The sequence below is a fragment of the Amphibalanus amphitrite genome, unplaced genomic scaffold, assembly GCF_019059575.1.
Source record: "Amphibalanus amphitrite isolate SeventyFive unplaced genomic scaffold, NRLGWU_Aamphi_draft 001697F_arrow, whole genome shotgun sequence".
Taxonomy (NCBI): Eukaryota; Metazoa; Arthropoda; class Thecostraca; order Balanomorpha; family Balanidae; genus Amphibalanus; species Amphibalanus amphitrite.
Window position 1 is genome coordinate 45,102 of NW_024883190.1, and position 16,595 is coordinate 61,696.

The 16,595-nt window shown below is 52.9% G+C and overlaps 1 protein-coding gene across 4 annotated transcripts in view; it reads right to left on the bottom strand.

Moving 5' to 3' along the window:
• LOC122374702 (ATP-sensitive inward rectifier potassium channel 11-like) overlaps positions 1-16,595 on the bottom strand; it is a 61,661-nt gene that overhangs the window by 15,238 nt on the left and 29,828 nt on the right. The window contains exons 2-4 of one of the 4 annotated variants that reach the window (XM_043353618.1): positions 14,691-14,795; positions 5,955-6,625; positions 4,845-4,895 (exon numbers count right to left, since the gene is read on the bottom strand). In XM_043353618.1, the coding sequence (XP_043209553.1) occupies positions 4,845-4,895; positions 5,955-6,625; positions 14,691-14,795 (827 nt within the window). The remainder of the gene's footprint in view (positions 1-4,844; positions 4,896-5,954; positions 6,626-14,690; positions 14,796-16,595) is intronic. The other 3 variants (XM_043353619.1, XM_043353620.1, XM_043353621.1) reach the window with 3 other exon arrangements.

The window sequence follows — 16,595 nt, forward strand, 5'->3', positions numbered from 1 at the left end:
TTTACATGATGAAACGGAAACAAATGTACAGGGTGTCCCGAAATTGATGTCCTCTCCCATTGCGTGCAATAACATCAAAACAAAAAATGACCGGTTCATGATTTATTTGTTGATGTATCCACCATGCTTCCGCATACATGCCCGCATGCGCTCCGGCATGCCACACATCAGGTTGTCGAGAGTTTCTCCAGAAATGCTGCTCTAGGCCGATCGGAGGTTCCTGATGAGGGCAGTTTCGGACGACGCTGGTGCCATCTTGTCCATCCTGTCCTGGACGATTGACCACAGGTTCTCGATTGGCGACAGGTCCGGGCTGTTACCTGGCCATTCTCCTTTAGCCCAGAAGCCAGGGAAGTTGGCCCGGCACCACTCCTGGGTCTTGGTGGCGTTGTGAACCGGGGCACCGTCCTGTTGGAAAATGGCCTGTGACATGTCCGGCAGAAGTTTGATGGCCGTTGGTGGTCCGTTCTCCTTCCGTCGTCTCATCGCTGATGCCGTCGTTCCCTTCATCACCTCCTCTACGTAGAAGTCCCCTGTCACGGTTTGGCCGCGGGGCACGATGTGAAGGTCTGACAGGCCACGGAAACTCATCATGCCCCACACCAGGACCTTGCCCGGCTGCTTGACGGTCTCGATGACAGGCACTTCTGAGCTGTTCTGAGCCCAAACACGGTCGTTCTGGCGGTTGGGAGGATGAAACAGCTCAAAAGGAGACTCGTCGCTGAACAGGACCCGCCTCCAGTCCTGTATGGACCAGTTGATCAGACTTTTAGCGAAGTCCAGCCGTTTTCGTCGCTGTGCTGCCGTCAGCTTGGGCTCCCCGCGCGGTTTCAGCGGCTTCAGACGGAGGCACTGCCGCAGATACTGGTGGACAGCGGACTTGGAGGGCGGATGATTTTTTGCACCGAGTTTCCGCGCCAGTTTCCGTGTCGACTGGTGCCGTTTCGTAACGGATTTCGCCACCACGATTTTGGCCACCCGGCTCATCGCTGTCTTCCTCCCTCTTCCCCCGCGGTTCTCCAGTGCCTCTCCCTTGCGGTCGAGGGCCATCCAGCGTCTGAGGGTCCTGGGCTCTATCCTTAGCTCCTTGGCTACCTGTACCTGGGGCGTGCCGCCGTTGACCATGCCGACAGCGCGATAGCGAGTCGACAAAGGGTACTCCTTCGCCATGGCTGATATGCAGTCCGCGCGCCTCGCGACCCTCTCGGTAAATGACCTCTGCCGCCCCGCCGGGTCCTGGGTCGGCTCACCTGGCTAGGTCACGTGACCAACAAACACGTGACCGTGCCCCAGGGTCGGGTCCCGGTAAAGCGCCATTGGTATACCGGTATTGCTCTGAGGAAACGTAACGAACGGGAGAGGACATCAATTTCGGGACACCCTGTAGGACGTAGAAAGTTAAAACTGCCTGCTCTGCTTTGGGCAAAAAAAAAAATCAGTAGGACTGAAGCGATGGCAAACAAAATTGATACCCAAACCTACCTACAAAAAGCTAGCCTTTTTTGTATTTACCTGACCCCACTGAAAAAGGCACAGGCCGTAAATAACCGATCCATTCAGTCCATCCAACGCTCACATTCAGTGATCGCACTGCAACAGAACCCGCCTTCCTCGCATCACATCACGTGACCCCATCGTAAGTCCGCCCACCCTGTCACATGATCCACCCTCAGGCACCGCCGAGACATCACGTGACCGCCGGGGGGCCGAGCGTGTGACCCGACACGCCTGAAGCGTTTTCCGTGTCACCGTCTGACTGGCTGGCCTCAGGGACCGAGGTCCGAGGTCCGCCCGACGACCGAGACTACACGAGCAGGAGCCTAGCAACAGGTGGGAGTGCGAGCAGGGGTGTCTAGCAACAAGTACGCGCGCCAGTAACAGATAAACCACAATTTGAATCGCGATGCTGGTAAAGTATGAAAGTCTGCATTAGCCTCATTGTGCCAGGGTAACAAAATATTGAAACAACGGAACACCCGTAGCGCCCAAGTCTTTCCTATATATATGGCATTGGCCTTTCCTTTGTTTCCGAAAATCTCGAAACAAATTTACAGGTAGGTAGAATTATTTCCTCGTGAAACAATCTCACGCACAACTTCTGACACAGCAAGTTCATGTAATGCCGGTTTAAAAGCCGTAATGATGACGGCTTTGGTGGGACGCATCAACAAGAGGTGACAGTGATTGTGACCAAAACAATTAAACATGATGAGTGCAGACAGATTTTAGAGCCACAACATTAAACCGTCAATATTCTATCGCTCCGCCTAACGTCGTAAGGGCATTGGCCTTGAATTAGAATAAATGAATAACAGACAGCGGCCCATGCTGTTAAAATCATCCATACATGATCGAGGGTCCCATCCACAACATCAGAATGACCAGATCCGCTCCAGAGTACAAACGTATGCAGTATTTATGCAGTCATGCAGAGGCGCGGCCGTCTTGTTCACTGGGTGATAGGCCAGAGAATAAGAGATACATAAGCAATGCATCTCAAAATCAGGGCAAGGCGGAGTTGCTTCAATTGAGACCCGCAAGATCGCTTGCTGCGATGATATGTTGGACATAGGGATTGACACGATCGAAGAGCGCAAATGGTGTGCATCGGGGAAGAGGGACATTGCTACACAAATCCAACACGCTTCTTGCTTCGGGGGATACAGTCCAGAAATCATCCGAAATTGGCCTATTGACTGTGTCAAGTTGTTCCGTCAAATGGGGTCACAAAGATGAACACTAAAAAATGTCGGCCAAGGTGCATGCTCCATACGCTTTCAATTTACATAGATTTACAGGCAGAAATTGCATTTACCAACTAACCTGAGCATGAATATCAATAAATTTGAGTGTCATGACCGCATATCCAATGAGTAAACGTAACACATACCAGATAATCGTCGTCCATTTCGTACACACATCATTATTTTAGCGTACAACCCATTCAATACCCAGCAGCCTCCTCATAGGCAAGGCAATACCATTTCGTGAATTCGCATTGTGCACCGTGCAGCCTTGCAAATGGCCTCTACACTGGCGAGGCCGCTCCTTTCGCCCCGGGTGTGACCCTGGCATCCAGGCGGACCAACCGAGGGCTCTGTCTGGGAGCAACGAACCAAGACATTGTCGAGTCGAAATGCCACGGTTTGGCACGCTGTGAATGTATTTGATGTAAGGAAGATTGGTCCGTCGTGAAAAGACAAGACAGTGTGTTTAGTGGCCTGTTGAATAAATAGGTTGGTGAAATATCGACTGAAAAGCTGGCAGGCAGCGGGTAGGGGGCATGATTTGCGAGGGTGAAGACTAGAAGAAAGACGATTTTAGTTAGCGCGCCAGCACACCAACAGGAAAAGGGATGCCCATATCTTGAAATTACACCAGAACTTACGCCAACAGGAAAATAATGTTCCGTTTAACATCACATCCTAACGATATTGCAACGTACAGGGTGACACAAAAAAGCGGTCATCACCAAAATTCGAATAACTTCGGAAGTTTTATTCAGATCATCACCAAACTTCGGCCACTTTAGGTCACACCTATGTAGCAGACATCCACCAAGTTTCAAGTCTTCACTACGAATACTTTTAGTACAGTGTGTGTTTTACGGACGCTCCACAATGTGCTCCAGGTGAGCGCCCCGGCGCTGCAGGGCGTAGGCACACCTGCATCCGGCGGGCAAAGTTGCATATAACCCGATAAGAATAACGTTTCAGGGGTAGCACACCCCCTGAGCACTGTCTCCAGAGGCCATTGCACTCTGTAAAGTGCACAGCCATCGGGTTATCGACAACTTTGCCCGCCGGATGCAAGTGTGCCTACGCCCTGCAGCGCCGTGGCACTCACCTGGAGCACATTGTGGAGCGTCAGTAAAACACACACTGTACTAAAAGTATTCGTAGTGAAGACTTGAAACTTGGTGGATGTATGCTACATAGGTGTGACCTTAAGTGGCCGAAGTTTGGTGATGATCTGAATATAACTTCCGAAGTTATTCGAAATTTGGTGATGACCGTTTTTTTTGTGTCACCCTGTAGTCTGTACCATGCGCCTTTCGCAACGATTACTGCACTTTTTTCTAAACAAATGCATCTCATCTGAACTCTTCGGGTTAGGCAGTCGGAGGAGGTCTCGAATTTCATGCCACGTGCTTGGGGCGTCGTTTGTGTACTGCATGCTCATGGCCATAAACCTAACAGTGATATTGACGGACATCATGTTTAGATGGCGGGCTCACTGGGCTGAGTTGGACTCCGTGGCAGCGAGCCAAAGGGCGGTCGGATGTTTACAGCACGTGCATTTGCCCTGTAGCGGCTTAAAACGTTACTGAGCTGAGGGTGGAACCGGTGGGCGACCAACAAGGCGCTCTTTACATCGGATACTTTATTTGCACAACAACAACCGATCACTTTCTAAGATATCACCAATAGAAGTTAAGTAACACTGAGCATGTTAGTATCAAACCAAACCGTTTGTTAAAACGTCAGGAAGTCGGCAAAATGTCTTAGTTGTAAATTGTAATGCCTATCAATTCAGCATGCACTTTGAACCAATTAGGCACAGTATACAGGGTATACTGTACCTACAGCGGACAATAAGTGCATAGAACAGGCCGGTGGGCGACAAAATAGAAAGGTCACGTCATGCGAGACATTCCGTTTAGATGTTTAGGTCAAGGCTTTGAGTGGCATCAGCAATTCCTCCTCTCCTTTGGGACTTTGGACTTTGGAGTGCAGTGGTCACTGGTTACTCAACATGCTGGATTACAAGGTAAAATGCACGTGCGTGAAACACGTGCCTGGCACTGAACAGCGCCCTCGAGGACAAGTTAGATTCTCTCGCACCTGTGGAGGTGATCGTCCTCGTCTTGCCATCCGAAAAGTAATGCCTCTTTCCTGAAATTCGCACCACGTTTCAATGATGCGCAAACTTAACAAAGTGTTTACAACAGCTCCACAGAAGGATGTCTGCTCATAAAACAGGTGATGAGAAATTTCAGTGAAGTGAATATAACAGAACAGCATGGGCATTAGTTTCTGTACTGCACACACTGAGTTCATCTTCGCTACACGTGCTAACTGCCACAGGAAGACTAATACTCGAAAAGGCTGCATTACTTATTATTCAACTATGCAGACTGTAAATTAGGAATCAATTTAATCGACTCCATCGAATCGCTCCTTCCTCCTAATCTCTATCATTTCAACTCACATTTATAACCAAAAGCCTAAGCCAACGCCCCCAATCCCATCTTGCCCCACACAGTACGGGGCTTGTCTGTCTTTCAGAGGAGCACACCCGGGGCCTGTTCGACCGAGCCGGCAGCGGTCAGCAGTTTCAACACCCGCCGTGAGCAAATGATTACAGCAGAGATCGGCTAGGGTTCGTGGTATCGGCTGAAGGGGTTCGTATCGTGTGGGAGCTGTTTAGGGTTTGGAGTGGCAACTGTTGAAAAGTTAATGTTATCATCTAAAAAGGTAACTATTGGTAAAGATAAGGACGGTTTCGGCGTGTCCTAGCACGGTTCTGTGTTGGCATTGTACGGAAGCCTCTAAACGCTCGGCACTCTGAATATCAATGGCGTCAATACAAAGGATCGCACGACTGCATCTCGTCTCGGCATAGTTTGGAATGGTGAGCGGTTTCGTCTGGAAATATTTGAGCGTTGCCTCGAATCAACTTAAGTTGCTGGGAAGATATTGTTGGTACCACTCAGGGTCACACCTGTCAGCAAACGTTTCTTAAAAGCTGGGGTAGTCTAATGTCGAAAAACGAACCAAATGAGAATATAGGGGTAATTTAACTTCTTCTATTTCTAAACGAGAAAATCATGGCCACAAACGTATTGCCTGCCGACAGGCGACAACGACAACCGAAAATAAATCAGGCGAACCACTATGTGAATTTTAAAATGTAAGCCCTTGCCCTGCGCCCCCCTCAAATCGTCCACTTACCGAGGTTGAGTTCCTCCATGTCAAACTGCAGGGTCTCCCCCTCGGGCGTCACCCTCTTCCTGATGATCTGCGCGCGCACCGTGGCGCCAATCAGAGACGAGGTCCTCATGTTGCCCAGCCGGAACATGAGGCAGAGCCTGCCGTCCCGCTGGCAGATGACCGCACTGCGCGAGAACAGCAGCGTCTGGGCACGCTTCTTGGGCCGCGCCAGCTTGGCAAACACGATGCTCACCATGAGAGCCTGGATCACGAGTCCTACGATGCTCTGGACGCAGAGTAAGATAACCGCCTCGGTGCACTGGTCGGATATGTAGCGATATCCATAGCCAATCGTGTGTTGCGTCTCCAGACTGTACAGAAAACTTCCGGTAAAGTCTTTGACGTTATGCACACAGGCAATCCACGCCTCATTGTTGATGTTCTGCTCGTCAAAGTCTCCGTGAGCGACTCCGATCAGCCACCAGAGGACGGCGAAGAGGAGCCAGCTAAGGAGGAAGCTGAGGCTGAAGACGAGCAACGTCCACCGCCACTTGATGTCCACCAGGGTGGTCACGATGTCGGCCAGGTAGCGACGCCGCCGCTTCGACAGGTTGCCCTGCACCACGTTCAGGTCGCCGTTCTTGAACACCACCCGTTTGCGGAGTTTGCGAGTGCTGATGCGGTTTCGGACTCTGTGGGAAGTGGAGACGAGAGGAGGGCGTCAGAGTTGGAAGTGGGAAGAGGGTGGCAGACCGGGTCATGCCTTTTGGCAGGTAAATCGTCAAAATCAGGCAGGCAAATCGTTTCGGCAGGGGTCAAGTAGTAATGATTTTTGCCACTTTAATCAGTACAATTCTGGTAACTGCATACAATGCTTAGGGATAAAAAGAACGTCCATGATCTACATGAGACAAAGCTATCGAAAACACTTTTTCTTTATCAAATCAACTTTCTAAACGGTCTCTAACAAAGGAGTTAGCTCGTTCATCGTTGATATCAACATGATTTTTTTTTTTGTCTGATACGTGCTGAAAACGGTTATTGTCACGCAAATATGCGCAACATTGTTGGGACTGGGTACAATAAAAAGAGGCAACTGAATCGATGAGAGAACGGTCTTAATGGACATTGCACATGAGTCAGTCATGCTGAAAAGAATACGTGCGATTGTGTGATCAATTGTCAGTTGTTATGGACACCATACACGCAAATGCACACATAAACGATCATATGTACACAAACAAAACAGACTGTCACGGCCATAACTGCAGTCCGGCAGCCATCCTCAGCTCCCGGCCGACTTTACGTCTATTGTAGCACCTACAAACTCGCTCACCCCTACCTGACCTCCTCAGCTGCAGGGCGTCTAACCACGTGCAGGAGGCCCTCCTCCGGATCATAACACACAGGTGTGGTATATTTGCACACCCGATAACCTAAGCTGTCTGTTACGGATTAGTAGCGCCTCTTTCGGGAATTATTGGTGATGCCGACGAATAGAGGTCGCCTCGATCGGCGCTGACCGTCTGATCCGGTCGGTGCTGCCGAGAGACGGCGTCTGCGAGCTCTGATTGGTCGCCTCCGGCGGTCAGCTGACCGGCAGCCGGGGGCGAGCGGCGGCCCGAAAGTTCGGGAATTGTGTCTGATGTGTGTGCGTTGATGGCGGCGGTGTGCCGTGGTTATTGGTGTTGATGGCGGCGGTGTGCCGTGGTTACTGGTTTCTGATGGCGGCGGTGTGCCGTGGTTACTGGTTTCTGATGGCGGCGGTGTGCCGTGTTTTGTTTTCTGTGCCGTGGTTCAAGTTATAAACGGCCTGCAAGAATGAGCTGAGATTTTTGGTGCTGAGTTCCGTGACATTTTGGTGCCGAAAACGCGGGACGGAGCCTTTGGATGTGCAGTAAGGGCAAGCCGGTGACAGCCAGTTGAGATGGGGTGCTGTGAGCTTGCTTTGTTTTGCACTAGGCTGATGGTGATTGACTTTGGTCAAGTGAGTACTGGACCTTACTCTGATGAGTTTTGAGCTCTCAGTTGTTTGGCTCTGTGCCAAGAAGAGTTTCAAGATCTGTTAATTTTTCTTTTGCTGTTACTGTGGACCATTTGCTTTAATTCTTGTTGTTTTTTCACGCCTAAGCCATGGCGTTGGTCCCAGACTTGTCCATGATGTACAAGAAACGAGTGGCTGCCAAGGGGTGGCTTTCAAGAACCATGAACAAGGCTCAAGAACTCCTGGATGCGGATCAGTGTGATCAGGAGGCCCTGAGAGTGATCCAGAAGGAGCTGGAGACACGGCTGAACAACCTGGATGGACTACAGAGTGACTTGGAGCTGATGATCGAGTCGGAGAGTGAGATGCTGGATGACATCGAGAAGGCTGGAGTTTTTCGTGATTCTGTACTCTGCGTGCTCTCCAAAGTGGTGAAAGCTGTGAGTGGTTCAGGGAATGACTCTGCATCGGGCGGCATCTCTGTGAGTAGCCACACTGTAAAGCTGCCTAAACTGGACTTGCCCAAGTTTGGGGGTGATGTACTTGAGTGGCAAGCCTTTTGGGAGATGTTCAGAGCGTCCGTACATGACAGTGACTTGCCTGACATAACAAAGTTCTCGTATCTGAGATCACTGCTAGTGGGGGAGGCTAGCATATGTATTGCTGGGTTGCCACTGAGTGCCCCTAACTATGCATCCGCATGTAAGATCCTTACTGATCGTTTCGGTAGGACGGAACGTATCATCTTCAACCATATCCAGCAACTCCTTTCTATTCCTGCTCCTTCTGTTCCTGATGTCCATGCCCTTCGTGCCCTACAGGACAACCTTTTGTCGCATGTGAGAGCTTTGGAAGCGTTGGGAGTGCAGGGTGAAGCGTATGGCGTGATGATGGTGCCTGTGCTCTTACAACGACTGCCGACTGCCATCAGGATGGAGTGGGCGAGGGATGGTGTGGGTCATGAGGCGGACCTGAACTGGTTGCTGGAGTTTTTGGACTCTGAGATCGGCCGTCGTGAGCGCTCCGGTGCGTACTGTGTTGCATCAGCTCCGGAGTCCCGGCGCAGCCCCGCTGGGACCCGCCAGCAGAGGAGCAGGGTGCAGCGCGCCCCTGCAGCAGCAGCAGCACTCTCGACTTCAACGGCGGTCTGTGGCTTTTGTGCCCAGGCCCACAGGTCAGACCAGTGCCCGTCTCTTGTGCCTCTAAATGTGCCTCAGCGGCTTGACAGAGTGCGTCAAGCAGGCCTGTGCTTCCGCTGCCTTCAGCGCGGACACAGGGCCAACAGATGTAGGATGAACTGCTCGGAGTGTGGTGGCAGGCACCATGCGGTGTGCTGCTCTAGACTGGTACGTGGATCAAACAGTGTCCCACCTCAGCGGGCTGAGCAGCAGGCCAGCCCAGCTATGACTGCAGTTAGTGCTAGTGTGCCGACAGATGCAGTGTTACCTTGTGGTAATGACAGTGCAGTCACTGCACTGCCACTTGTGAGAGCCCTAGTGAAAGACAAGCGTGGTCAGGAGCTCTCAGTAAATGTGTTGTTTGACTCTGCCTCGGATAGGAGCTATGTTTCAGCTGATGTGGTGAAGCAGGTGAGCCCAAAGTGGGTCAGATCAGAAAAAGTGGCCTATGCTGCGTTTGGAGGGAGGAGCTCTGGTGTTGTTGATCGTGATGTGTTCGAGCTGTCGCTGTCGAGTGCTAATGCTGATGTACCTTCCTCAGTGACGATGCAGGCCATCGAGGTTCCTGTGATCTGTGCGCCCCTGTCCCGGCCCAGCCTGCCTGCCTCTGTGATGGCGGAGCTGTCTCACCTCCCGATGGCTGGCCGCCCTCCTCCCGATGAGCCGCTGCACGTGCACATCCTCGTCGGTATGGACTACTTCTGGAGTATGGTAAGGCCAGCGGTGCACTGCACCCAGGGGGGCCCTGTAGCTCAGGAGACAGTGCTCGGCTGGATGGTGTCCGGCCTGGTGGGTGACTGTGAGGGACAGAGGGGCCCACAGCTGGGGTGTCAACTGCTCTGTCTGGGAGACCTGCATGAGAGCCGTCTCCGCCAGTTCTGGGATCTAGAAGGGATAGGGATCCATGATTCGAGTGATGCTGATTCTTCGGCTGAGGTTCAGGCTAAGTTTCGCGATTCCATTCGAATGGACGATGGGCGGTATGAGGTAGCTCTGCCGTGGAAGAGAGACCCAGGCGAGCTAGTCGACAATAGGCAGGCTGCTGAGGTACGACTGGCTGGTCTCTCGAGGAAGCTTGGAAAGGACTCCAAGCTGGGTGAGGAGTATGATCAGGCTCTGAAGGAGATGGAGGCGAATGGGGTGATCGCAGAGGTGCCACGAGAGGAGCTCGTGTCAGAGAATCCCACTTTCTACCTACCGCACAGGCCGGTAGTGAAGGAAAGTAGCACCTCCACGCGCGTGCGTCCGGTGTTTGACGCGTCGGCGACTGACAGGCACGGTCTTTCGCTCAATGATTGTCTCGAGGTTGGTCCGAATCTGATCCCCAACCTGTGTGAGGTGCTGTTGAGGTTTCGCCGGTGGAGATTCGCGGTCACCGGCGATATCCGGAAAGCTTTCCTGCAGATCCGGGTGAGGAGATCAGATCAGGACGTTCTCCGCTTTCTGTGGGAGCTGGACGGTCGTATTCGGACCATGCGGTTTCAGCGAGTCATTTTCGGAGCGGCGTGCTCGCCGTTCTTGCTGATCGCGACCATCCAGTACCATCTGGATAAGTATCCACCCTCTCGCGCTGTCCGAGAGCTCCAGACTTCTCTGTACATGGATGACTTTGTGTCTGGGTGTGATACCGAGCAGGGTGCTCGTGAGCTGCTCACCGAGGCCCAGTCTATCCTCAGTGACGCTGGGATGGAGCTCACGAAGTGCACTTCCAACAGTGAGCTCGTACTCGATCGAACTCACGCGCTGGCCGGCAGTCCTGAGGACGAGAGCGTGAAGGTTCTCGGACTGAGATGGCTACCTGATAGGGACGTGTTCGTGTTTGAGGGTGTCAGCCTGCCTGACAATGTGGTGCCCACCAAGCGAGTCTTGTTGAGTCTGATCGCGAGGTTGTTTGATCCGATGCAGTGGCTGGCTCCTAACACAATGGTGGCAAAATGTCTGTTTCAGGAGCTGTGGCGGATCGGTCTGGGCTGGGACGAGATCCTGCCTCCTGAGCTCTGTGACGTGTTTTCTGACTGGGTGAGAGGACTGGAGGTCCTGAAGCAGATGGAGATTCCTCGGAGCTACTTCAATTCAGGTTGGAACGGTGGGGAGGGTGTGAGCCTTCACGCCTTTGGTGACGCCTCGCCAAAGGGATACGGGGCGGTGGTCTATGTGTGTGCCCCTCGTGAGGATGGCTCTCGTGACGTGTGTCTGGTCATGGCGAAGGCACGTGTGGCGCCGATCGCCGCTCACACTCTGCCTCGTTTGGAGCTGTTGGGCAGCCTGCTGGCGGCCAGGCTGGTGGTGTTCGTCCGGCGGGCACTGCAGCTGCCGGAGACCACGCCCTCGCTCTGCTGGACTGACAGCAGAATTGTCCTCGGCTGGGTACAGGCGGACCCAGCGAGATGGAAACAGTTCGTGTCGAACAGGGTGAGAGAGATTCAGTCTCTCACGAGCCCGTCTGACTGGGGACACTGCAGCGGTGAGCTCAACCCTGCAGACCTGCTCACGCGCGGTGTGTCCGCCGAGTCCCTCCTGGAGTCGGATGTTTGGCTGAGGGGCCCTGTTTGGCTCAGGTCGGGTGACTCAGACGGCTCTGCGGCTCAGCAGAGCGCAGCTGAGACTGAGGAGGAGTCGGCAGCTCTGACGTCACCGACGGCAGCTCTGACGTCACCGACGGCAGCTCTGACGTCACCGAGTGTGACGAAGCATGAGCCTGTGTTCCCAGTGGAGAGGTGGGGGTCTATGTGTAAGGCTGTGCGCATCGCTGGTTGGGTGCGCCGGTTTGTGCACAACGCTCGGAACCCCTCTGAGAGGAGAGATGGTGAGCTCACAACTGGTGAGTTGGACGAGGCACGGCGCGCTCTGATCAGAGACGTACAGGGTGACGTCTTTTCTGACGAGATCAGGCTGCTGCATGCCGGGAAGGCCCTTCCGCGGGGCTCGAGCCTCACTAAGCTGACTCCCTTCATCGACAGTGACGGTTTGGTCCGTATGACTGGCAGGTTACAGCTCTCAGATCTGTCGTATGCTGAGAAGCACCCTGTGATCTTGCCGAAGTGTCGTCTTTCAGAACTGTTAGTCAGAGAGCAGCACCTGCTGATGAGACATGCCGGTGTTTCGACGATGATCACCGCTCTGCGCGAACGGTTCTGGATCGTGGGGCTGAGGTGTCTGGCGAAGCGTGTGAAGCGCCAGTGTGTCGCCTGTCGGAGACATGACGCACGTGCGTGTAACGAGCCGGCGGCGCCGCTCCCCGCTGCTCGTGTCAGCGAGTCTCCTTGTTTTTCGACCGTCGGTGTGGATATGGCCGGACCTCTGTTCTGTGTTGATTTTCCGAACAAGAAGTTCTATGTGGCTCTGTTCACGTGTGCGCAGGTGCGTGCGGTGCATCTCGAGCTGACGGAGTCTCTGTCGCAGGCAGACATTTTGTTAGCATTCCGTCGGTTTGCTGCCAGACGTGGCTTTCCGTCTCGTGTTATTTCTGATAATGCGAGATATTTCAAGGCCGCAGACGTGTCCCTGCGGAGGTATTTCGGAGACAAAGCTCCGGAGTGGCGCTTCACGACGCCGGTGGCGCCGTGGCACGGCGGTTTCTACGAGCGGCTCATTCGCTCTGTCAAGGTGGGTCTCAGGAAGTCCCTGGGGACCCGCTGTGTGACTCGGACTGAGTTGGAGACCATGCTGTCTGAGATAGAGGCATGTGTCAACTCACGGCCCCTCACGGCCGTCACAGACGACCCTGAGGACCCAGACGCGCTCACCCCGAGTCATTTCTTAATCGGCCGAGGCGCGGGCTTCCAGAGCCGGGTTGAGAGTGCCCGGTCGGTTGACGGCAGCGCGCTCCAGGAGAGGGCGCGGATCAGAGAACGGCGTCTGAACCGATTTTGGCAGGTTTGGCGGAAGGAATATTTGCGTAGTCTTCCACCCACTGTGCGCCAGTTCCGTTCTCACGGTAAGTTGACAGAGGGGTCAGTAGTGCTGCTGGAGGAGGACCATGTTCCCCGGCAGAAGTGGGTCATGGGCAGGGTCACGAGACTGCTCCCTGGGCGAGATGGGAAGACTAGGTCAGTGGAGGTAAGTACAGAGAAAGGACTGAGGACGCGCGCTGTGCAGCGGCTATACGACCTGGAGGTCGTTCCCTCTCTATCCTCCCAGGATCCTACGCGAGCTCAGGACTGATTCGGATCCTTGTATTCCTGAGAGCCGGATCCAGCGTGCCCTTTATGGTCTGGTACGTCACTGAGTCGAAAGGGGACGTTGTGCTGACGCACGTCGTGCTGCGCGATTTGTTTTACGATTGATCGATGTGATTTATTTGTGTTTGTAATCGTATAGCTTATAGGTTGTGTGGTGGCGTTGACTGGGAATGTGTTCCATTGTCGCTGTGCCTCACTCGTGCTAGATTTATCGCTGATGATTGCCCTAGTGATGGCTGATCAAACCTGTTTGCTAGTGTTACGAAGCTGTTTTGTGTTGACCTGAGGGTCAAGGTGGGGAGTTATGTTACGGATTAGTAGCGCCTCTTTCGGGAATTATTGGTGATGCCGACGAATAGAGGTCGCCTCGATCGGCGCTGACCGTCTGATCCGGTCGGTGCTGCCGAGAGACGGCGTCTGCGAGCTCTGATTGGTCGCCTCCGGCGGTCAGCTGACCGGCAGCCGGGGGCGAGCGGCGGCCCGAAAGTTCGGGAATTGTGTCTGATGTGTGTGCGTTGATGGCGGCGGTGTGCCGTGGTTATTGGTGTTGATGGCGGCGGTGTGCCGTGGTTACTGGTTTCTGATGGCGGCGGTGTGCCGTGGTTACTGGTTTCTGATGGCGGCGGTGTGCCGTGTTTTGTTTTCTGTGCCGTGGTTCAAGTTATAAACGGCCTGCAAGAATGAGCTGAGATTTTTGGTGCTGAGTTCCGTGACACTGTCCAAATGGCGCCACATTGTTAATGTCAAGTGCACTGAGAGTGTCTCGCCGTAACCAAAGATAACCACAAGCTCTCTCTCTCACGAGCGGTGGAGACAACCGGCGCTTTGACGATCCGGTGTGAGCCGCCTCGGACCGGTTAGCGTGACCTCAGAGGTCGTTGGACTATAATTGACACGGAATCATTGGCCTGATGATAGAAACTAGAACGGAAGACGAATGACTCTCTTGGTGTCACGCTCTGGAAGCTACAGGAGCCCGCATAGGTATGGCAAAAGACAACGCGTGTCGCATAGACCTTAGTAAATAACTCTAGGCGTCTATGAATATTGCATTGAATAACGCCAACAATTTGCAGGAGTAGTAATGCAAGATAAAACATGTCCAAGAATTTGACGAAAAAATGCGAATACAAAGCTGATACCTATAAGACAAAACTTGTCAGTTTCAGATAAACAGATACTCTACAATTAATCAATCCATCATCAAAGATTGTTTTCAGTCGTCCTTTCAACAACAAAAAGCATAAATAGCTCATATAACGGCGAAATAAACAAAAAATGACGATCATTCTCCATGCAGCACGGCCATTCTCCGTCGCAAGGACCATGCGTTCAACAAACAGTAGCCGAGATAGAGAGGACAGCTGTACAGAGTCGCCGCCGATGTGGAACGTGCTGTAACAGGCGAGGTTACCTCTGGATCCAGATTGCCACGGCACTATTTCTAATGTCGGGCCGCGGCTGAGGCCCCAGGCGGGGGCCAAAGCGGGGCCCCAGCTTCAGACCCAGGCGAGGCCGGCTATAGAATGGGTACAACACGGTCAGCATGGGTTCGATTGCACAAAATGATTAGACAGTGTTGGGTATATGAGATGAGTGCAGCAAGGGCACCCTGTTGGGTCAGTGGGACACGATGGGTACAGCATGGAGTCATATGGGACACAACGACGACAGCGATGTATCGGGACGGGGTTAAACAGGCCCAACAATGCATCACAGCAAACATGAGGACAAGATAAATACAGGGAACGAGGTATTGGCACTCGAGACAAACACATAGTATACAGCACTGAATCAGTTGGCAAAACGAAAACAACACAGTCCAACGGCAGGAATAATACGTTGTGAATGTCACGTCATATTCAGTATGTCCGTGAAGTTAGCGTCAGCAACAGCAACGAATACAGCGTCGGATTCAGAATCGCTTAAAAAACTCATATTAGGTCAATTGGGGGACGGGGAGCAAGAATATGACCTTTATTTGGCCCTAGCTCTTACCCCTTACCCCTTAATCGGCCCTTAAAGGAAGGGGCGCGTCAAAAGTGCCTCAAGGGTTCGTCTGATCGCCAAAATAAGGGTCGCAATCGATTCCTCAAGTCAATATCTAGCCGCAGCCTCGGGTTCCAGATGTGTGCAACTTACCCCTTACCCCTTAATCGGCCCTTAAAGGAAGGGGCGCGTCAAAAGTGCCTCAAGGGTTCGTCTGATCGCCAAAATAAGGGTCGCAATCGATTCCTCGGGTCAATATCTAGCCGCAGCCTCGGGTTCCAGATGTGTGCAACTTACCCCTTACCCCTTAATCGGCCCTTAAAGGAAGGGGCGCGTCAAAAGTGCCTCAAGGGTTCCTCTGATCGCCAAAATAAGGGTCTCAATCGATTCCTCGGGTCAATATCTAGCCGCAGCCTCGGGTTCCAGATGTGTGCAACTTACCCCTTACCCCTTAATCGGCCCTTAAAGGAAGGGGCGCGTCAAAAGTGCCTCAAGGGTTCGTCTGATCGCCAAAATAAGGGTCTCAATCGATTCCTCGGGTCAATATCTAGCCGCAGCCTCGGGTTCCAGATGTGTGCAACTTACCCCTTACCCCTTAATCGGCCCTTAAAGGAAGGGGCGCGTCAAAAGTGCCTCAAGGGTTCCTCTGATCGCCAAAATAAGGGTCTCAATCGATTCCTCGGGTCAATATCTAGCCGCAGCCTCGGGTTCCAGATGTGTGCAACTTACCCCTTACCCCTTAATCGGCCCTTAAAGGAAGGGGCGCGTCAAAAGTGCCTCAAGGGTTCCTCTGATCGCCAAAATAAGGGTCGCAATCGATTCCCTGGGTCAATATCTAGCCGCAGCCTCGGGTTCCAGATGTGTGCAACTTACCCCTTACCCCTTAATCGGCCCTTAAAGGAAGGGGCGCGTCAAAAGTGCCTTAAGGGTTCGTCTGATCGCCAAAATAAGGGTCGCAATCGATTCCTCGGGTCAATATCTAGCCGCAGCCTCGGGTTCCAGATGTGTGCAACTTACCCCTTACCCCTTAATCGGCCCTTAAAGGAAGGGGCGCGTCAAAAGTGCCTCAAGGGTTCGTCTGATCGCCAAAATAAGGGTCGCAATCGATTCCTCGGGTCAATATCTAGCCGCAGCCTCGGGTTCCAGATGTGTGCAACTTACCCCTTACCCCTTTATCGGCCCTTAAAGGAAGGGGCGCGTCAAAAGTGCCTCAAGGGTTCGTCTGATCGCCAAAATAAGGGTCGCAATCGATTCCTCGGGTCAATATCTAGCCGCAGCCTCGGGTTCCAGATGTGTGCAACTTACCCCTTACCCCTTAATCGGCCCTTAA